Below are 23951 nucleotides of genomic sequence, written 5' to 3' on the forward strand. Positions count from 1 at the left end.
CCAAATGCCACTCAACCTAGGTTTAATTATTCCTCAGAAAGTATCCACTGTCAAATTGTTTCATAACATTATTTTGCACTTGAAAAGCTGTAATAATTTTTAGGAAAATGATACATTAAGTTCATTGCAATCACAGAAACTAAACATTGCATGTTTTGTATGTGTTTTTAAAATTTAGCATTAACAGTCCCGGATTGAACCATCAAATGATGGGTTTCATTCATCTCAAATTCTATTGTCTGATGCAAGTAATCTACAAATAAGGTTAAAAATAGATCAGTTGGTTGTCCATTGACGGCACAGACCTTTGGCTAATTCACTGATGACTTCTACAGAAGGTCATTCAAGATCAGACAACAATCATGCAGCTTGTGTGATAGTAAATTTGCCTTTTGTAACTTGGTTGCATGGTCAAGATTATGAGGAATGTTGCCGCTGATCAGAAACTTCATCCTGATCAACCGTGAACACAGTGCTACAGTAGCAGGTCAGAGGCTACACCACAGTATCATGTGGTGACTAACTCACGAGCTGATACCTTATAGCCACCTACAAGCAGACTTCAGGAGAATGATGAAATACTGTAGTCTGTCAAGTTTTAAAATGTGGTAGCAATGATCCAGAACTCTACAAATACAACAAGAGCTTTCGTTTTCAAAAGTGCACTCTGCTCATTTCATAGACAGTTGGTTAAACAGATAGAAATAACAGTAGCTTTAACAAGGCAAGCGTTATTATCTGTATCATTGATGACACATTGAAGTGGGAACCTTCCTTAATTGTCTTCAGTCTTAAGATTGGGTGGTACATAGTGGATCTGATGGAAATATTCCTTCCATGAATTTCAGAAGGATGGTCATCTCACATTCTATCCTTCAGATTATTATTTAAAATGGTGCAAGACTGCAGAATGCTGTTGAGCAAAGGGGCTTGTTAGTGCTTGTGTATGAATTGCAAAAGGTTTTATTTGCAGGTATAATAGGTTATCAAAAAGGCAAGTGGAATGTTCTTCTTTGCTAGAGGAATGAACTGAAGAACTGAAAGGTTATGCTGCAACTGTACAGGGTACTGGTGAGGCTGCACCTGGAGTACTGCGTTCAGTTCTAGTCTCCTTATGAGGAAAGATATACCATCTTTGGAGGGGATGCAGAGGAGGTTTACTAGGTTGATTCCAGAGATGAGGGGGTTAACCTATGAGGAGAAATTGAGTCACCTGGGGCTATACTCACTGGAATTCATTACAATGAGAGGGGATTTTACAGAAACAAATAAAATCATGAAAAAGATAGATAAGATAGAGGCAGGAAAGCTATTTCTACTAGTAAGTGAGACTAGAACTAAGGGGAACAGCATCTAGATTCGGGAGAACAGATTTAGGATAGAGATTAGGAGAAACTACTTTTTCCACAGAATAGTGGATCTGTGGAATTCTCTGCCCAATGAAGCAGTAAAGGCCACCTTATTAAATAATATTTTAGACTCAGTTAGGTAGATTTTCACATAACCAAAGAATTAAGGGTTATGGGGAAAAGGCAGGGAGGCGGAGCTGAGCCCACATCCAAATTAACCATGCTCTATGACCCAGATGGTTGCCTCCTGCTCCTATTCTTTTGTTATAATGTCCTAGTCCCTCACCATTCCTTCCCCTCATTAATGTCCCTGACCACACTCTCATATTGAGCAATATCATTCACAGCACTGCAGATCATTTATCTCCCTCTCCCTCAAGAACACCGGGTCAGGCAGGGGTGGTGGAAATGAACAGAGGCAGAAGTTGCTGTGAGGTATAATGGGGATGAGAGAAGAGCAGAGGCCGCAGCAAAAGGCAGCAGAGAAGGAAGGGCTCAGTGGGAAATGGAATGAGAGAAGAGTCTGTGTATGTGGGAATGATTCACACACAGGATATTTTCAGTTTTTCAATCCTCTTATAATAGCCAGAGAGAACCTTATCTATCTTGCCTCCACCATTTTCAGCAATTTCAGGTTCTCTGTCCAAACCCCCTTTACAATTCTACTGCATAATTACAGGCACTATCTTAAACCCTAAACCTGAAAACATATTTAACTATCACAATGATCCTTACATATCAAACTGTCCTGCAACAAAATATCCAATTTACAAGGCTTTATTACTCACCTAAATCTGATTAGCAGGTGGAACTACTGAAACCTTCCTCCAACTTTGTTTAGAATATGGGATTTAGCACAACAATATTATATTTCAATAATGGCAACAGTTATTGTAAAGAATGAATAGTTGATAGACTTTGATTAAATATTTATAAGTGAATACATTTATACTGAATAATTATAAGCACAACTCGACTATGAATGAAAATAGTCTCCTTGAATGATAACAGCATTTAATTCTTGAGATCATCACACTCAGTTTCATTGTATTACTGACAAAATATTTTGTGTGAATTTGAAAAAATGCTAACATCGCCCTACAAGTTCAAATCTCACTCAAGTACAGAAATACTTCTGATTTAGCTTTCTACATTAATCAGCATCTTTGTGAAATGTTCTGTGTTTTATTGTTTGAAATGAGTTTGCAGAAACTCAAATCAATTTTTATACCCACGTTTAATTATATATAATTCAGAACATTATTGTCTAATCAGAATTCAATCCGGATAAATTGAAGATAATTATTCTCGTGTATAGTTAACATACTTATCACCAGTCACTCTTAACCTGCATATCATAGGACTGTGAGACTCTTGATACCAGATTGTTGACTATCTAGAGGGAGAAATAAATAACACTATGTATTTTAAACAAAGAACCATTTTCCATCACTGCTTTCATCTTGTTCATGTATATTTTCCTCTTGGTGTGCCAAATGACTGGGAAAATGGATCCACGTTGTCAAAATATTTTCCAGCAAATGATTCTCTCCATGCAGCTATCCACACTTTTCCTGCGACTTGACGTAAAGTTTTCCATTTTGCTCTTGCACCTGTAATCCCATGCTGCTTAGCACAGCATTATCTGCTACACCTTGACGTACCATCTGGGATATCACTTCTTGATTCTCCGTATTCTGTTCTGTAAGGATTCGGATAGTAAAAACTGCCCACTGGCTCACAACTATGGTGGATGGAGTTAAGGAATATGAAGTAAAGCAACATCTTGATGCAGATTTGAAATTGTTTACTTTGGTAATTCTATTACTATTGAATCAACAGAGCAATTTTAATACACGTTCAAAAAAAAACTAAAGTGATGTACCCAGATGAACTAGATACAACATTGTTCAATGATCTTGTGGCATTCAGACAAGGTCAAACACATTAACAACCAAAGGCAACAATGCAATAAATTCCCCACAATTTATAATATGCACAGTTGTCTATGACAGCCTTACAGGAGACAATGAGCATTGTGATGATCTGCAGTACCATGGTTGCTCTTTGATTGGGCCTATTATTCACTCCATTCCCCAATTTGGAAATATCTACATTTCTTATAGTCATGCCTATAGCAAGTCACAGTTGACTTCTCAGGATCCACCAGACTTTTCTGCAGATCCAAGCGATGCCTCTGAGTTTCTTCTCAGAGGAAGTATGGTGGTAAATATTAATATAATGAAACATATGTTATGGGATGGACTGCCTCACCTTAAGACTAAATTGCAGCTGAAAATCCAGAACATATGAAAGATATTGGATTTTACTAAATATAGGGTGCTAAACGTGAGCTTTCAAAATCCCTAAGTATTTCCCCAGTTCTCCCTGGGAGGAGACTGTACCAGCTTTAAAAAGATTGGGCCAAAGTCAAATCCCTGAAGTAATCTTCCATCAAGCTATACGTCTATTGGTCTGAGGGAGTGAACTCAGTTCACTGCTGGCTTTTCCTTATAGTGCAGTAAGTCCAAGTTCTCCTTCAGTTCTTCTGAACTGCTGTGCCTCTACACGTTAACATTTTATGGCTGAGTTATGGTTGAACTACAAGCCCTATGGTGCAGATTGTGCTCTCAAAATGTACAATCAATCAGTGGTACTTACTCTGGTCAACTGCGGAAATTAACTGGCACTGTGACTAATGCAAACAGCCCCAGAAAGAGGGCTGAGGGTGTAGTAATAAATCAAGATGTTTTATCCTCTGCAAGAAGCTCGAAGGGAGAGTCAGGCAAAAGTCTCACATGTACATCTGTGAATTATGTCTTCTTCAACTGACATGAGTGTACAAGTCAGCAAATAAATAAGAATGCACATACTCCTTTATCTGTAAGCACAGATATTAACACCATTTCACTGATTTAACCACCTAGTTAGACAGAAACTACCAACAATGAGCAGTACCAAACTTAGTGTATCAAGTATTCTTCCTGAATGCTTAACAAATGGATCACTGCAGGAACTGATCCCGTTTCCCAGCATTGACCTAACTTTCACTGCAGATAATTTGCATCTTCATAGCTTTATTCTCCTTTTACAAAACAGTAATACTTCATAAACAATAACTAAACATTCCAGTGGAATCATAGCAACTGATTGGCAACTCAGTACACAAACTAATATAAAGAGAGCAGAAATTGGGCATGGAAACCTGGCTATGTTTTATCAATTCCTGTAGCCTTTGGCTGATTTTATTTAGAAATCCAAACACTGAACACCTTCATCAGTTTCCTCACATTTTAAGCACCCATGTTTCAACAAAACAGGTCATGAATAGACATGAGGCTGCTTGTTAATGCATTGCATTAAACAGGCCTCTGGATCACTCTGAGCGCCACCAGAAGAACACAAGTGCTACAAGGGATTAAAGGAAGTTCAAGCTAATATTCACATTACCCCCTTGTTCATCTGCTCACTGACAGGGAAAAAGTAAAGCACATTGTAAAGAAAATCCCTAATCCTTCTGACACTTGAACACCTGATTGTGTACTGAGCCTCATGAAAAGCTACTAATGTTTCCACGGTTACAGCAAGCTAGGCCATGATCCTGTTCGTTTCTACTCTACAGAATGGAATAAATACACAAGAGTTCAAGCTGGCAGGATATAGATCTAGGTTTGATTTAATTCTCTTATTCAAAAAAAATAAACAAGTCATATTATATTTACAATAGATCTTTGGTAAGAATGGGTGAGATTGCTATTCAACAGTCATACTTGAAAGAGGTATGAAAAAGAAGTTAAAGAAAGCCGAAGGCTCTCCACAGAAAAACATCTTTAATTTAAACAGAAATATAGACAAATGACAAGAAATGAATGGTTTAAAGAAAAATTGGAAATGAATGTTCCATTTTCATTGATTTGTTAGAAGCCATTTGTGAAACATTTTAGCCAACTTACGAATTTAGGATAATGAAACACCATGGAAACGGATTGTTCTCAGAGAGGGAGGTGCACTCAAAAGCCAAGAAACCTTGGCTGCTAATACTGTTAATGATTTAAACCAGTCTGTAGCATAGCAACAAAAAAATAGATAAATTTAACAGAAACACAACAATTAATCCCTCAATTCAGGGCACATTTGGTTGCAGTTTGTTTCTGCAAGCTGTGATTTAGTACACGTAGGAAATTCACCCTCCCCCATCTCCCCCCCCCTCCCGCCCCATCCTACACCGTCACTTCATTGAAGAGAATTTTCTTGCTTTCGTTCTGTTACTGTGAGATACTATTTAGGGTGATTACATTCCATATACATGCAAAAACTATAAAAGAACTCTTAAACATCAACTTAAATGGCTCTTTTGTTCATTGCATGCAAATGCACTGTGCCTGAAAGGGGGCCCAAGGTATCACATGCACACTGAGAGGGTGATGTTTGAGAAGGCAGATAATCAGGAAAGAAATGTAACTCCCAGTCTATAACAATATTCTTCATCTGGGAAGCTAAGGAAAGCTGTCACATGAGGGATTATGTTCTAAGACTAAGTCTCGACATGTGTAAAGGTGGCACAATGCAAAAGGATGAACAAATTAGCTACGGAGTCCACAAACAAAGATGTTAAATCTCAATGAGATCTGGCATGTGCAAAGTGCTTGGATTCACTTTCAGTTTATTTATTACTGAATTGACAAATCACGTCAGTACTCATTATGAAGGACACAGAAGAGAGAGAGATCAGGAAGGATTTTGCTCAGATCTGAAGCATGTGGATATCAAAGTGGTCGAGGTGCTGTTGGGCCTTTTGAAGAACAGTGGATACGTCTCCAGGGCCTGATGGGATCTATCCTGGGTTATTGATAGAAGCAAGATCCCAGAGGACTGGAGAATAGCCAATAGTAGGCCCCTGCTTAAGAAGGGCAACAGAGACAAAGTAGAAAACTACAGGCTGTTTTTCTTTACGTCAGAGGTAGGGAAATCACTGAAGACTTCTAGAGATGTGATTTTTGCACGTCTGGAAAAGCATGGACTTATTAGGGATAGTCAGCTTTGCGCGAGGAAGTCATGTTTTACAAACTTGATTGAGATTTTTAAGGTGGCAGAAAAGGTAGGCAGTGAATATTCTTTACATGGGCTTTAGTAAAGTATTCAGAAAGGTCCCATATGGTAGGCAGATCCAGAAGATTAACATTCATAGGATTCTCAGAGACTTGATAGATTAGATTCAAAATTTACTTGGCCATGAAAGACAGGCCAAGTAATGGAGGGGTGTTATTCTGACTGGAGATCTATGACCAGTGGTGTTCAGTGCTGGGATCTCTGTGATATATAAATGATCTGGATGAAAGCATTGATGTGCTGGTTAGTAAATTTGCAGATACTGCAAAAAATTGAGAGCTGAGGATAGTGAAGAAGGTTGTCAGAAGATATAAATCGGTTGGAAGTGTCCTATCATTTTCCTTCTTCATCCCTTTACCTCTTCACCTCAAGCTTCTCCCATCACTCCCCCATCTTCCTTCTTCCTACCATTCTGGCTTCTGCCCACTTTCTTTCCAATCCTGATGATGGGTTTTGAGCCGAAATGTCAACTGCTCATTTCCCTGCATACATGTTGCTTGACCTGCTGAGTTCCTCCAGCACTTTTTGTTTGTAGGAGAGGTTGGACAAACTTGAATTATTTTCTCCATGGTTTTGGATGCTGGGTGTTGGGGGGGTGTGACCTAATATATGAAATTATGAGAGGCATTGATAAGGGTAGGCGTTCAGAGTCTTTTCTTCAGGGTGGAAATATCAAAGAGGGTATGGTTTTAAGTGAAAGAGAGACAGTTTAAAGGAGATATTTGCAAGACAAGTTTTATTTTTATACAGAGAGTTTGAGGTGCCTGCAATACACTGCCACGGAGGTGGCGAAAACAGATATGATAGCAACGGTTCAGGGGCATTTAGAGAGACAAATGAAAAAGCAGAGGATGGAGGAAGATGGAATTAGTTTAAATTAGCTTACCATTGGTACAGACATCATTGGCTGAGAGCGTATTCTTGTGCCATTTAATTCTATGTAACTAAAATTACTCATTGTAAATGGTTTAGCAGAAATAGAGAGTTTGAATGGACAGGATCTGATTGTCCCTCCAAAGCTTTAGTAGTGTACGCAGACTGAAGTAAAGGCTAACTTAGCTTTTGAGTTGTATTGCTGACATAATTCATTGTAAAACCATTACTACAATTGTGGGGTTATCTTAATGATCTTGCTTCTTATTTAGAGTGCAATGGCCAATCTCATTCCATTATTTAAGAGTATTATGATCCTTGTGAAATTGCACTAAAGGACAATAGGTATGAAATCCACACACTGGCCACTGGGTTATGAAAGTCTGTACTTTTTTGTTCTTTTATGTGATTGAAGTACACAGAAATAGCTACAGCGGCGTTAAAAATTTTGCAAAGCAAGCATTTCATTGTCACTTCCGTTTTTTTAAACAGTGTATGTCCTAAGATTCATAGATTAATAACATCTTCAGTTAATATTAGAAAGGGAGAATAGGAAATAGCTTCAAAACTGCTATTGCGGCCACAATGAAATGCACTGCATTGAATACTAATAAACTATATTTAAGGTGGAAGTGATCAGCCAAACTTTTATGTTGATGTTGACAAATCACTTTGCCAAACAAAATTACACCAATGATGATGATGATAATGACGATACAATAGTGAGTTCACCACAAATCCTTCCACACAAAAAAACACTAGGCATTAAAAGAAAGTATCCTCAAAATTACAAGAATGCTTAAAAGAGAACATGACCAGGTCTTGCCAGTTACCTATCAGTTGGCTTTTGTCTCACAAAACTAGCTATAACAGCAATGAAATATGTAAGAGGCTGAATGATGCAACAAAAATGATGCAGTTACCTAATACTCTTTGTTCGGTACAAGAAATTTAATGCCAATGGATACATTTGCACATCAGAATGCATGCAAATTGAGATGAATATAAATGTGACATTTGACTTGGGTGAAAATGTGGATGGGTGGGTTAGTAGGTTTGCAGAAAATACAAAGACTGATGGCATTGTTGATTATGTAGAAGATTGCAAAAGAATACAGTGGGATATTGATCAGTTGTGGATATGGGCAGAGAAAAGACAGACAAGAGTTTAATCTGGATAAGTGTGCGGTTTTGCGTTTCAGGAGATCTAATGTAAAGGGACAGCACATAGTTAATGGCAGGTCCTTAGCAGCATTCTACCCAGGGATCTTGGGGTCCAAGTGCAGAGCTTTCTGAAAGAGACTGCAGAAGTTGACAGAGTGATATAGTATGCTTGTCTTTATTAATTAAGACGTTAAGATGAAGAGTACAGCTATGTTGCAGTTTTGTAAAACTCTGGTTAAGCGGCATCTAGAAAACTACATTCATTTCTAGTCACCCCATTATAAGAAGGATGTGGAGGCTTTGGAGAGAGTGCAGAAGAGGTTTATCTGGATTAGAGGGCATGGGCTAAAAGGAGAAGTGGAACAAACAAGGATTGTTTTCTCTGGAGTGCCAGAAGGAAAGAGGAGACCCGATAGCAGTTTACAAAATTACAAGATTAGATTAGACAGCCATTATCTTTTTCCCAGGTCCAAAATGTCTAATACTTAAGGACATGCATTTAATGCAAGAAGAGGTAAGTTCAAAGGATGTGGGGGCAAGTTTTTTTACATGAAGAGTAGTGAGGGGCTGGAATGCACTGATGGGGTAGTCATGGAGGAACATATGATGCATAGGCTTAAGTGGCTTTTGGATAGGTACATGTAAAGAATGGAGGGATATGTACCACCTTCAGGCTAAAGGGATTAATTGTCATTAGTTTAATTAATTTGGCACATCATGGGCCAAAGGGCCTGTCACGATGACATTATTGCTCTATGTTCTAAGCGTTATGCTACTAAGTTAAATTTTCGTTCAGATTCATATTTAAACAGGAAACATTTATTTTTGCATGCACAAAAAATGGGAAAAGAGCACACTCTATAAATGATAAATTTTGGATAGCTCTAGGGATGGAGATCTGATTCTTCATGTTGCCTTTCCAAAGTCCTCACGAATGGCATAGCTTCTGTAATCACCACGATAACACCAAAAAGCTTAGCTAAAGTTCACCTTAACTAAGATTGGATGCTTTTTAAATTGTTCAGCTTATTTCTTTTATGAAATATAAAACGAGAGTTTTTTTTTGTCCCCAGCCACAGTAAAAATATTATATACTGATTAATAACTAACTAAAATCCTACACTCTTTATGTGCAACTCTCCCTAATGAATAAAGCCATATGTACTTGGTCTTGATAAGTTTAATACTTACAACAACTTAGACTAAAATCAAGTCAAATAAAATTAAATGCTACAAGACTCATTTTAAAAAAATTCAAAATTTTGATTTGGCTTTACAAAATAATAATATGAATTCAGAAAAATGTAAATAAACAGTGCCATCTCTTGCAGTGAGCACCTTATATAAAGGAAGGTTTAACTGGATTAAGCAAAAATAGGAAAACACAAACAATCCCACTTAATGTACTGTATATACCAGAAAATCTAATAACAAATGACTGCTGTAAATTTTTTTAAACGATCAGTACTGCAGATTCTATGTCTTGTACCACACTTTGTACTATTTCTTTCAAAATTTAAAATCTTCAAAGGTTCTACTTTTTTTCAGTCTGAGATTTCACATTATGGAAAAGCAAGAATTCCCCAGAGGAAAGGCAATTATAGAAAATGGTAGCATTTCTTAAGGCTATCTTCACAAATGCTTTCAACTATGTGAGAAGGTTTATACAATGTTTTTGGGGAATGTTGTAAAACAGGTCTTTGACGACTAATACTTAAGTCTATTTTAACATGAGGCTTGGCATAGCAATCTGAGTTTACCATTTGAATTTCACTGTGCTAAAATTTTAGCAAGGCTGGCCTTTACAGCTCACCATCAAATTACATTTTTTGTGCTTGTTAAGAACACATGAATATAGATTATACTTAAGGCAACAAGATTCTCACAGAGTAACAGAGGAATGCTTTTATGGAGATTTGAGCCAATTTGCACCAGTTGGGGATTTAAACAGGTTACAGCAGAAAGTATCTGAAAGATATTGGGGAGGACATACTCTACATAAGTAGGATTAATAGAGATAATACTATTGTTGCTGAAGTTTTGAAAGAATTCAACAGAAAATATACTTGCTTGCTATCTAAAAGTACTTGAATTTACCAAATGCATAAGATCAATATTACTAGTATTAGGAAGCAGAAAACATACAAATCCTTCTGGGCCAATGAGAAATTCATTAGCACAAGATCATTTTCTTTTCCACAGATGTGGATAACACCAGCAAATCTGGGGGCATTATCCAATGCATGAAGGAGATGGTTCCTGTCCTTAAAACACTCAAAGACATGTATCAGTCAACTAAAGGAATTAGTTAGTATTCACAGCAGAATAACAACACAAAAAAAGGTCCCTAAGTTCCTCCTGAACCTGATCAGCAAATTTTATTTGAAATCAATAATTCTGCCATGAATGGAACTTTGAGCAGAAATGAATAGAAACATTAATTTAAAACAAAATTATGGAGACTCATTTGTTCAAAGTGTGACAGACATTAAGAACCAATGAGGAAGGTGGTAGAAAGACAACACCATTGTGTTGATGGAAACAGCTGAACAGCAGTTTGATATTTTCACATGTTGTGTGTTTCTTTCTCCTAATGTTTCTCATGATCAATACCTTTGCATCAATGTAACATTCAGTTCATCTATCAACACAATTCTATATGTTCCAGACAACAAAATGGAAGTCAAAACAAACATGAAGATTTCCACAACATGTGGGAAGTCAACTGAAGATCATAATCTTTGCTACTGGCATTTGATCAAAAACTTTTTATGTAACATTTTTATTTATCATGATTGATATATCCTACTGACGAAGTTATTCTATCTTAATGTATACTTTCATTGAGATGTTTGTCTTATCAACTGCCATCTTGATTGGTTCAAAACATATTAACAATTCTCATCTGGAAAGCAAATAGTTCCACTGTGTATGATGCTATTTCTAAATCTTTGATGAACCTTTCACATATGCATTTGATGAAATGAATTTCCTGTTTTGTTACCTTGGTTTCTGTACATGTTCATTTTTTTTATCCTCTGGAAAGTACAGTGAAATAATCACGTTACATAAATAAAACAGAAAAACTTTATAGTCATGTATAAGCATTAACATTCACACTAGGTTGAAAAGTTGGAAATAAAATGCCAAAATTCCTCCTGAACCTAGCTATCCATTATTATCCGGAAAGGAGAATGCTCTTCTGAATTAAATTTACCTCATTCAAGACCCAGATGACAAGTCCATTATTGTGTTTTGGTTTCGATGAATACAACTGTATGTCTAGTTGACTAACCCAATGATGTCACCTATAATATCGGTTGTCCGAAGTACCAACCTGAGCAATATCACATAAACAAATTAGTGTTCCAGAAAGAGTGTGGAATAAACAAAAAAGTTTAATACAATTTGCCTATCATCATAGTAGGTCTACGAGCTATACAATTTCACTGGCTCTCCACTCACCCTTGGACTACCTGGACAACAGCAGTACCTATGTCAGACTGCTGTTTATTGATTACAGCTCAGTGTTCAACAGATTAATTACCTCAGTGCTAATCTACAAGCTTCTAAACCTGGGCCTCTATATCTCCCTCTGCAACTGGATCTTTACTTCTTCATCAGGAGACCACAGTCAGTGAAGATTGGAAATAACTTCCTCCTTGCTGACAATCAACATAGGTGCATCTCAAAGGTGCGTGCTTAGCCCGCTGCTCTATTCTCTCTACACACACGACAGTGTGGCAAGGCACTCTCAAATGCCTTTTATAAATTTTCTGCTGATACAACTATTAATGGCAAAATCTCATATGGTGATGAAGAGGCGTACAGAAATGAGATAGATCAACTGGTTGAGTAGTGTCACATCATTAATAAGACCAAGGAATTGAGAGCAGATTTCAGAAAGGGGAAATCGAGGGATCAGCAGTGGAAAGGGTGAACAGTTTCAAGTTCCTGGGTATCAACATCTCTGAAGATCTATGCTGGGCTCAACATATTGATGCAATTACAAAGAAGGCACAACAGTGGTTATATTGCATTAGGAGTTTGAGGAGATTTGGTATGTCATCAAAGACTCTAACATATTTCTACAGATCTACTGTGGAGAACATTCTATCTGGTTGCATCACCATCCGGTATGGAGGTGCCAATGCAGAGGCTTTTAAGCTCAACCAGCTCCATCATAGGCACTAGCCTCCCCACTTTCAAGGAAACATTCAAAAGGTGATGCTTCAAATAAGTAGCATCCATTATTAACAATCCTCATCAACCAGGACATGCCTTCTTCTCAGTACTAATATCAGGGAGGAGGTACAGGAGACTGAAGACAAACACTCAATGTTTTAGGAACAACTTCTTCCCCTCTCTGCCATCAGATTTCTGAACAATCCATAAACCTCAAACACTAGCTATTTTATGTATTGCATTGTACTGCGGCAAAAACAAATTTCATGACATATGATAGTGATAATAAACTAGAGTTTGATTTTCATGTACCATCAAGGGGAAATTATGGCAAAAATGCTTCAATGACGTGACTATCCATTACAACGTATCAACTGATTTACCGTTACTTCTCATAATGTATTTTGTACTGGCCTATCAGAAACTAGTACAGCTCTAAAGGAATGCTATTTTCACTCCATAGAGCCAACAACAATCTGAAAATCCCGTTGCAATAAAATAAAAAGAATTAAAAATAATAGTGTTAGTGAAATGAGTTTCACAAAAAAAATAGCTTACTTCATAAGAATGCAGCAAATGCTGAAATGTCAAAAATATTTTAAGAAGTCACAGTTTTCTTCTGCCTGTAGAACTCAGGACTAGGATGCGAAGAAGTGTATTAAGACTATGTTCACTCCATGCTTGTGCATGGCAAATACTTCTCATCCAGGAAAACAACTTGATCGTTACTTTGCATTTTATATCAAAATTTAATAATTTTTAAAAAATGATTTCCTGGACAGTTTCAATGGGAAAACCAAAGAGAAGCATGGCAACATTTTACTGTTATGTTTTGCTGAGGAGGCAAAGGAAGCATTCAAAATCTTTTATTTTACTAATTTGCATCTGAACTGACTTTTTCTATGTAGTATCCCAGAATTCATCAGCAGCTTCAGCTTGCTAGATGTTTTCTTTTCAGTCTCTTAACTCTATCAGTTTGGTTCCATTTACAGCCATTTGAGGAACTGCTGGAAGATAAATATTCTAAAAAAGATTTACTTGAAATGAATATTGTGTTAAGTCTCAGAGGACAGAATTTTAAGTAGGGAATTCCAGACCCTAAATGCAACAATGGAAAATGAGGATTACATGACAATGTGGAACAAATTGGATTAACAGTGTAGTGCAAAAGATTCACCACTTTACATTCTAGCTGCAATGCATACCATGCAGTATCATCATTTGCAACAATATGGCAAAGCTTCTTTGACCTATAAACTCTAACATCAGCAAAAATGAGGTCTGCAGTTGCATGGGAACACCACTGCATGTGAGTTCTAAACCAAGTTATGTACTGCTGTTATGAGAAAATACAACTCCATCACTGCTGCCAAGTCAAGTCAAACTTCCACCCAGCAGAGCGAAGCTCCTTTATTGTATGGACAGTTTGTCATCAATTTCCCAAAATCAATTAGGAACAGATATTAAATGCTGGTCTTGCTGATAACTCAAACATCCCAAGTATAATTAAACCCTGAAGCATCTTACAAGGCTTAAAGGTTTTTCTTTGTTGTAAAACCTGGAAATTGGATATATACCATGGGCCCAAAATTTCCTGGGAATGGCAAACTATTTTGTACGACCATCCCTCTATCAATAAGGCATGCATCTGCCCAAGCAGATTTTCTAGTTGTAATTAGGTATCTGAAGTTGGCTTTGAGTAATTGGCATTACAGGACAGTCTAACTGTAACTAGAAGGCTCTGCCATCTGCTTTAACAGACTGCTAAACCCCAGACCAGGACTAGTCTCTTGGATTATCACTTCAAAGAGGATGAATAATTGTAAAGTTCTGTGATATTCACAAACACGTAAAGCTATTTAAACTAATAAAAGTTTTTACAAAAATAAACAACAATTTAAAACACCAGAGATTGATTATAATAATTTGACTAAACTTCTGGGAAACTGAAGGAAGCTGGCACTCCATTGATGAGTCAAATGCTGCAATGCAGCTGGAGAAATTGCTAGCAATCAGCAGTGATGGCTTGTGGGACTTCTGTGTTTATATAAAGTTGTACCAGAGTCCCGCACTTTATGAGGTATATTGGGGAGCTCCAGATCAAAGTGATTTCAGAAATATTTCTCTACTACATTTATTAAAGATTGTGCTTGATGAAGAAAACTACGATAGCAGTGGATGTAAGACTGTAGAAATCGGATGCTTTTAAGTGACCAAAACAAATATGTAAGTTTGGCGCAGAACGTTACTTCAATCAAAATTAAAATTAAACAATGAAATAAGAATGTAAAGGAGATTGCTATTTGTCTTAATTTTAATAAAATTAAAATGCAGAATTGCGACACAATGATTTTTTGGAAGATTAGTATGAACTCTCACATACATGTACTGTTCTTTGTGTTACTTATCACTCCCAGATAAAGGAGCAATGTCCAAGTCCTGAGTAGACTTCCACTGTTTAGAGAATTGAGACTAGATGACAGAAAATTAAGGATCTGGCATGAAAGTATTAACCTCCGTCAGCCAGCTTTTCCAGTGGAGATATGAGAATTCATTTTCAGACAGTGAAGACAAGAATGATGACATAGAAATCAGGAGCAGGAATATCATATATAAGAGGGGAAAACACTTAATTCAGTTTTTGAGTTGCACAAAATAAACTATGCCCATGGATAATTGAACGATACACTATTTTTAGTGATCCCAACAAGTGTTTCAAAGTAATGAAGATACAATAATCATTGTACTAGGAAGGCACTGGAGATTGTGTGCAACTTTGAAATCAATGAAATAGGAAAGGTAGCAATTACACCAAACCAACGAGGCATTCTCAAAATCACTGCAGGCACTATTTCTGAGAGTAACGTAGCTAGCCACTCAGCTCGATGTCAGTCAGTTATGAATGGGCATTAAACAGTAGCCTGCATTTCATGGCTAGATGCTGAAAAATGAACAACAAAATAAAAATGCACAAAGGAAACCAAGTCCAGATTCAGCAAGTTTAGTTGCACTTTTCATAGATGCATGTTTGAGAAAATAATCCTGCTTAAAGTTTACAAGAGGCTTTAGAAAGAAATGATTCAGGAATCACCTTGTGTGGTTAACAGGGATGGACATGGTTCATTCTAAAATGGAACTCAACTAGTCAGATTAGTTTTATGGGCTAACAGACTTTTGCATAAAATCTCTTGCTTTAACATCTGGTATAATATTTAACTGAATATAAATATTATGTTAAAAATTCCTTATTACAACAAGGCCAAAACAATGATAAGTACAATACAGAAAACTGAAATTACTCTGCACTGACCATTTACAAATAGCAAAAGAAGGGGTTCCGTTTCAATAAAACCATTCACAATAAATGACTATGGCTGATTCAGGACTTGAAAAATACAATGTTAATATGTTTCAAGCTGTTCTACAATCGCTAAAAGTTTGCAGCTTATAAAATAATCTTTCTCTATTCTAACAGTTGCAGTACAGAATTGTTTTGATTTTCCTGTCTTCACCCTTTTCCATCTTGTTCCTGGGAGACTTATAATGGGCAATTTCTGACTTACATTGTTAATCATTTGATGTCATGTTTGCATCACTAGAGTTTGCTAGCTTTGGATATGTGCTCTACCTACTTAATGGACGTTTGTTATATTTATAACTTCTACTCAGGTATGACTGGAGAATTCTCTGTCTGCACTAACTTCCCCAAGCTGTGGCTACCACAGTTTTAAGATTCAAGATTGTTTAATGTCATTTCCAGTATTCAAGTGTAAAGGAGAATGAATTAAGTGTTAGTCCAGCACAAAAAAACACAATAAGATAAAGAACACAATAATAAAAAGCATAATAAATATAAATAAATTAGCTTATATACAAATATTGATTGTAGACTTACTTGTCCTGTTTCCTAATCTAAACTTGATTTGTATATTCAGTTGGCTGAGATTTCTAATTACTTGAAAGCCTATTCATTTTTAAGTAATCAGTTCATCTTGTAAAAGTTACATGAACTACTTTTAATTACCCTGCAAACTTCCATACGCTTTCAGTGAAACATCCCTGCTTCCCATGATTTATACTACACAAAGCTTAATTAATTTTAGCCCAAAGTGAACATGAGCTTCTACAAGTATTGGACAAGTAACACCAACTTTCTACTCTGCACCAAAGTTCCACCATCCCCAAATTTACATCATTTGGTCTCTGTGTAAGCGGCACCCATTCAGCCACTCTCATTATCAACCTCCACTCCCACTTGAACCTTCCCTGACTTGAGTATTGCACTTCTCAATTGTCTGCAATGCCATTGTTACTGAAAATGGACAATCTTCACATCCACCTTAATAGATTTTATAAAACCAACTCTGACAGAAATTAAGGTGTCTACTACTACCTAACTAACACTTGAATTCACAAGCAGCAAATCCAAACTGTCAGATTTCCTGTACCACATACCCCCATACATTGCTCAATATCAGCTAATAATAAATATTTTCTTCAGCTGCATTTCTAACCTCTTATTTCAATTCAGTTCACAGTCAGTTGCTAATCTGCATCAACCTAATTAGAATCAACTCAGTAGTGAACTTTGGCTCCTTTTCAGCACCAAGTCTTTGTTTCCTGGCTGTAAACAGCAGCACACCACAGAAAGCTGTTAAAGTCTGACTTTACGGTTCATCTTTTTAGAAGTGTAAATCACACTGATGCTTTTGTTGTGTAAAGATTTCTATTCAGGAGCACTGTTATTACAGTACAAGCCTATTCAGTTCCAGTCCATTACCTTTTAGAAGGCACTTCACACTCTGTAAAGGCAACCTCGGTCAGTTCCTCAAGAAATCAGTTCTGGTATTTGGGCAGAAACATCTCTTGAGCACATCCTTCAGATTACTAACTGGTTGGCTAGCTCTAGTTCCTGCCACTGACAATGTTTAGCTGAGGTTTTCCTGAAGCAGCAGGATTTTTGGCAATCTGGAATATTGCCATCACAATCGGCAGTTTTTCTTCCAGCCAACCCTTATTATTTATAAACACATTAAAAGAATGCGATGGACACTGACTAGCGCAAGTAAAATTATATATTAAAGTAGTTTAAAATTAACTTTCAAACCTTATACAAATTTAAGTTGCAGTGTGTATACAGCACATATGAACATTTCTTCTGATAGATGTGGAATACAGGCAAAATTTGCTTTAACTTGGTACACCTAGACCCTCAGCTACATTACTAAATCTTCCTATTTTCAGTAAGTTGGAGAAATCACACTCTATACAGACTCCTAAAGCCTATTTTTAAATTGAAAAATGATAAACATTGCATAAATTTGGGAAGAAGTAACAATATGTTAAGCCATTTGGGAAGGTCAGTCTAACCTTTTAGGTTAAGTAAATATAAATCCAAAAAATGTAAATAATCTAATACAATTTAATTTTTCAGATGTTATGGTCTTAATAGATTCCAAAATGTATTCAATATACTCCTAAGTAAACATTTGGCGGGGGGGACTTAAAAATAGCAAAATGCTATCCTTAATGGCACTTAAAACATAGTTTTAAATGCATAAATATTTTCTGCAGAATTAAATATACATGCAAATCTTATCCTATACACACTGCCAATCTTGAAAAACAAATATGACATTAAGTTTCAGTAGAACATAACATTTCAGAGCAGGAATGATGCAGCAGTCAGTAAGGAGAGTGAACCAGAAGGTGTAATGTGTTGCCACCTTATTTTTTTAAACTGTACTACTGAATGATCTTTTAAAACACTTTTTCTATGTTAAGCTCATGAGAGTTGTTGGTCACTCAACAACACCTTGCCAATTAACAACATTAATGTCATAAGTGTAACTACAACATTAATGTCATGAACTATGGCATAAACAGGAATGAAATATAAATCTCTTAACAAACCAGTTGATACATGATCAAGATTTTAAGAGCAATGCAGATGCTAATGGGAAATATGAATAGCTAACATTATTACCGCAAACATTGCATTAGATTTGAAAATAAAGTCAGGGATAGTTACGGTCCCTGATCCAGTGCTTCAGGGATTTAAGCAGCTCTGAAACCAGGCACAGGAATTTATCTCAGTCTTATTCTCTGTGTTTTTGGACTGGAAATTTTCAAGAACCTGATGCATGGAATTTGTAAACTGGTAGTTACATAGATCACCACCTCCAATGTTTTGTGCTAAGAATTACCCAGATTCTGTTCTCCCACCCTGGTACTTCTGTGCTAGGCATTGCCAGGATCAGATCTCTGCTGTGAATGATTCAAATCTTGATCCTTGGTTTCTGCACTGGGAATCATGTGCCTTGCAACCTCCCCATCTTTTGGTGCTGAGAATTATGCAGGATTCTGATGATGGATCTTCATTTTTGAATACCCTGTGCAAATTATTCTACTAATTCAGTACTTCTCTCCAATCCCTTATGGCAACAAATAACATGGTTGTTGAGATCATAAACCTGATTTAAGTCAGCATGGGACCCAAATGCCAAGTATAAAATAAATATAGGTAATTTGTTAAGATGAGGCAAAAAGATACGAGGCAAAAATGGCATGCAAAAATTGAAGATTGAATTTCTGGTTTTGATAATGACTAATATATCAGGTTCAAGAAAATGTTAAATAATTCTGCATGCTTTTGATAAGAGAAAATTGAATGAGACATGACCAGCATTACCACTGACAACCTAGTGGATATTTTTTTTTGAGATGTGGGAGGGAACTAGGAATCTTGAGGTGACTCTACGCAGTTACAAGGAAAACGTGCAGGGTCTACACACACAACAATGAAGTCAGGATCAAACCTGCATTGCTGCTGGAGCTGTAAGGGAACAACTGGAAAACATAATCAGAATTTGTATTGTTGATAAATCATGACAAACAGGTGGATGACAGATTTGTGTGTGAGTTAGTGCTACTGTTTTAAAACTCCAACAAGAGTTTGATCTATGCATTAAGAGGTGTGTGTGTGTGTGTGAGATAGATAGATAGAGGGAGAGAGGGGGAGGGAGAGAGGGGGAGGGAGAGAGGGGGAGGGAGAGAGGGGGAGGGAGAGAGGGGGAGGGAGAGAGGGGGAGGGAGAGAGGGGGAGGGAGAGAGGGGGAGGGAGAGGGGGGAGGGAGAGAGGGGAGAGGGAGAGAGATTTTGATTGATTCTAACGAGTAGACAGTCACAAGGCTGCGGGCATCCCAGTGTGGGTACCTAGGATGTGCACAGCACAACCAGCAGGTGTGTTTACAGACATTTTTAATCTTTCCCTCTCCCAGTGTAGAGTGCCCTGCTTCAAATTAACCACCATTGACCCTGTACCAAAAAAGACCAACGTAACATGCTTGCTACAGTTCAGCATTCGACCATAATTCCATCAGACCCGACAGAAAGCTCAGAGACCTCAGCCTTGACCCTGCCTTGTGTAGCTGGATCCTGGACTTCCTGTCAGATCGCTGGTAGGTGGTAAGAGTGGGCTCCCTCACCTCCACCCATCTGGTTCTCAACACAGGAGCCCCTCCGGGCTGTGTACCAAGTCCTCTCCCTTACTCCCTGTATACCCATGACTGTATCGCCACCCACAGCTCTAATCTGCTAATTAAATTTGCCAACGACACTACATTGATTGACCTAATCTCAAACAATAACAAGGTGGTCTAAAGGGAAGAAGTCATCTCTCTGACACAGTGGTGTCAAGAAAACAACCTCTCCCTCAATGTCTCAAAAACAAAGGAGCTGGTTGTGGACTACAGGAGGAATGGAGATGGACTAACCCCTATTGACATCAAAAGATCTGGGGTTGAGAGGATGAACAGTTTTAAGTTCCTTGGCATCCACATCACTGAGAACCTGACGTGTTCTGTACCCACCAGCTGTGTGTCAAAAAAGGCACATCACCACCTCTTTCACCTTAGACTGTTGAAGAAGTTTGGTATGGGCCCCCAGGTCCTAAGAACTTTCTCCAGGGGTACAATTGAGAGCATCCTGACTGGATGCATCACTGCCTGGTATGGGAACTGTACCTCCCTTATCATAGGATTCTGCAGAGAATGGTGCGGACAGCCTAGTGCATCTGTAGTTGTGAACTTCCCATGATTCAGAACTTTTACAAAGACAGGTGTGAGAAAAGGGCCTGAAGTATCATTGGGGACCCGAGACAACCCAACCACAATCTATTCCAGCTGCTACAATCTGGGAAATTGTACCAGATTTTAATTCTTAGCCTCTTACCATTTGGCAGTATGTCCAGGTAAGGTCCACAGAACAGTATGGCAGTGATCAAGGGCAGCAGATCCTAGATCCTGATTGTTTTTTCTCTTTGATCCAAGAATAATCTAGTCAAATATTATACTATATGTTAAGATGTGCTCAAATTTAACTTCAACAGACTGAGTTGATGCTGATCATGGAAACATTCAGAGTATTTATTCAACTTTTGTCATTACTTAATGAAGGTAATTAAGAGTGGCAAAACATTTTTAATCAGTGGCTACACTGAAAAAAATTTAATCATAAAGCAATTTATCATCATTTAATATTCTCAGTATCAATTTAGTTTGGTCTATATGCAATTTGTCCTTTGTTTTCAGTTCCTCTGATCTTGAAATACTCTGTGACTAATTGGATTGCCCCTATCTCAAATCAAAAGCAATTCAGCTGCCTGCAAACAGTTACAGGCGAAATATAGTCGAACCATACCTCTTCCAATTTAACAACACAATTAAACCTCAGAACAGAGGACATAAACAAAATTTACCTCAATATTGTACCATTTTCTTACCCCCTGCAAACCATTTAAATGTTGTCCACCCAATTAAAGAGGACAACAAAGAATCATTACATATTTCAATAATGACTACATTAAAAAACTCTATTCCTTTCATTGCCCAAGTATTTTCTTTGCTAAACCTAAAAATAAAATGAAACCTTTAATACTTGTTTTCAGACATCTCTATTTAGCTCTTTATTTTCTTTAAACTAAATTATACCTCTTGGCCAGCAATGTGCTGGCCTTTAATTAAACTTTGATTCACAACAATTCTTTCTCCTTAACCCCTAACTTTATCCCTGAGGCATTCTTAGGCACTTCACACAATGGAGATAACTGCAGTAAATTGACAAGCTCACAGATAATCAAATGGCCGAAGAAGAGCTTTGAGATCAGTTCACTCCCTTTCTGCAGACAAACTGATTTACGTGAACTTTAGTGAGATCCATTAGGTGAAGGTACTGGTAAAGAAGGTTGGGCGGGGGGGGGGGGGGGGAGGAGGGTATCAGTAATAAGTCATGTACAAATAAAAGAAAGATTTTCACCATTCCATTCCTTTTCTCTTGGTGATGCTCTTTCATAGTCTTTCAACTTCACATGAAAACATATTTAAGGTAAAGATGCATGTACAATGTCCTGTGTATGTTACTCAAAATGGGTTTTTTGGTTTGTTAAGAGTAGGAATGCTTCTTTGATAAGTGTTTCTCTCGCAGTTGTTTTGCTTTATACTTGTTGATATGGTAATTATATTCATTTGTTAACCAATGGGGAACGTTATTTTGTCTTGTGAGGCTGGGAACTTGGGGGAGGGGTTTTCGCGGGCTTTTTGGGGGAGAGAGGGAGGAAGACGTCGAGGAAGGTGGATGTGCGCTGCACTGCTCGGATGACCACCGGGCGTGGTCCGAGGTGCGAAGACGTGGAGGTCGGAGGCAAGCGACGATGGGTCGAATGGCTCGATGATTGAGCTCCAACGATGTGCACTAAACTGACTGATCTTTGATAAGTTGGCGCCTTTTTGTTTGTTTACCTTGCATATATATTGTATTGCCTAATACTCCTTTAATTTTAGTAAACTCTTTAAAGTGTATTTCATAACGGTATTCGTTGTGGGTTTGATACTGTGGGCGGGCGCGAGGCATAAACTCACAGCACCTGCGTGTACAGGCGGTGGGATTGGTGCGTGGCTGGATCTCCTTTTCCGCTAGACATATACCAGCCTGTTGGGTAAGTGTTACATGCACAAGATGCTTGAAAAATAGAACCCAAAAGTGTAATACAGCAAATGCAGGAAACCTGAAATACTAATACTGAAAATGCTGAAGTAAAACCAGAGCAAATAGTACCTGTAGAGACCAAAGCAAGACTGACATCCTTATTCTTTTGTCAGTAATAAGGCTTGCTGAGCATTTGCAGAATTTTCTTCTTTTTAAAATTTTATTCTTAGGATTTAGTGGAGAAATTCAAAGATCCAGTAAAAATGGAACTTTGAGGAGGGTAAACAGGTTAAATCAATGAGTTGAAAAACAAACCCAATGAACAAATTAAAACACATAACTGGCAACACACACAAAATGCTGGAGGAACTCAGCAGGCTGGAATTCCAGCATCTGCAGTTTTTCTCTTGTTTGTGGTTGGAAGACAAGTAACTGACTTGTCCGGCTGAAGGGTCTCAGTCCAAAACGTCAACTGTACTCTTTTCCCATAGATGCTGCCTGGCCTGCTGAGTTCCTCCAGCACGTTGCTCGGATTTCCTTCCAGCATCTGAAGATTTTCTCTTGTAACTGGCTTGTCTATCTGGTGTCAGAATAAAGATATCTCCACAAGGCTGCAGAGTGGAAAAGGATACAATAACTTTGGTCAATGCAGGAGCAATAAAATTGGCAAAATCAGGTATGTGGTTCATTGAAGGTCTTGAAAGTAGGTTTCAAAACAACATTACTAATTGGCTGGCCCAGGGATCAGTACTGGAGCAGCAATTTAAAGGTCTGGGAAACAATATATCCAAATTTACTCAAATGTAGAAAGTGAACAAAAGCTTTTGATAGATTGAATAGGTGGGCATAATGTTAGTATAATATGAAGACTTATAACATTATTCACTTTGGCAAGAATAGTAGAAAGAATATTTCTGAAATCAAGCAGTTTTTAAATGATGACACTCAGGAGAATTAAAGATCAAGGCAAAAGATTTCCTCCAAAGTGGAGCTCCGAGATCTCTAAGTTAGTCAAATCAAAGACAAAATACACTGGTAAAAACTTTTTTCTAGGAATAAAGCAGGCTTGCTTTGGAAACTTTGGCATACGCTACTCCATTTAACTTTGCATCCTAAACCCGGATCACAAACACCAAATGTTCCCAAGAGGACAGAAAATGCAGGCATCCACATCTTTGGCAATCACCAATTTCACTAAAATGCTGATCCATCAATACCAAGAAACAACACTTCTTAATATTGTGTAGACATGCAGTATATAAAGTTGCTGGCATTATATTGCACTAC

The 23951-nt window shown here is 37.6% G+C and overlaps 1 protein-coding gene across 1 annotated transcript in view; it reads right to left on the reverse strand.

Moving 5' to 3' along the window:
• Nucleotides 1-2360: 2360 nt before the first annotated feature.
• Nucleotides 2361-23951, reverse strand: part of atxn10 (ataxin 10) — a 188734-nt gene continuing 167143 nt past the window's right edge. Inside the window, exon 11 of the mRNA XM_059978015.1 lies at nt 2361-3093. Coding sequence (XP_059833998.1) covers nt 2909-3093 — 185 coding nt within the window. The 3' untranslated portion in view covers nt 2361-2908. The remainder of the gene's footprint in view (nt 3094-23951) is intronic.

The sequence above is a fragment of the Hypanus sabinus genome, chromosome 8 (assembly GCF_030144855.1).
Source record: "Hypanus sabinus isolate sHypSab1 chromosome 8, sHypSab1.hap1, whole genome shotgun sequence".
Lineage (NCBI taxonomy): Eukaryota > Metazoa > Chordata > Chondrichthyes > Myliobatiformes > Dasyatidae > Hypanus > Hypanus sabinus.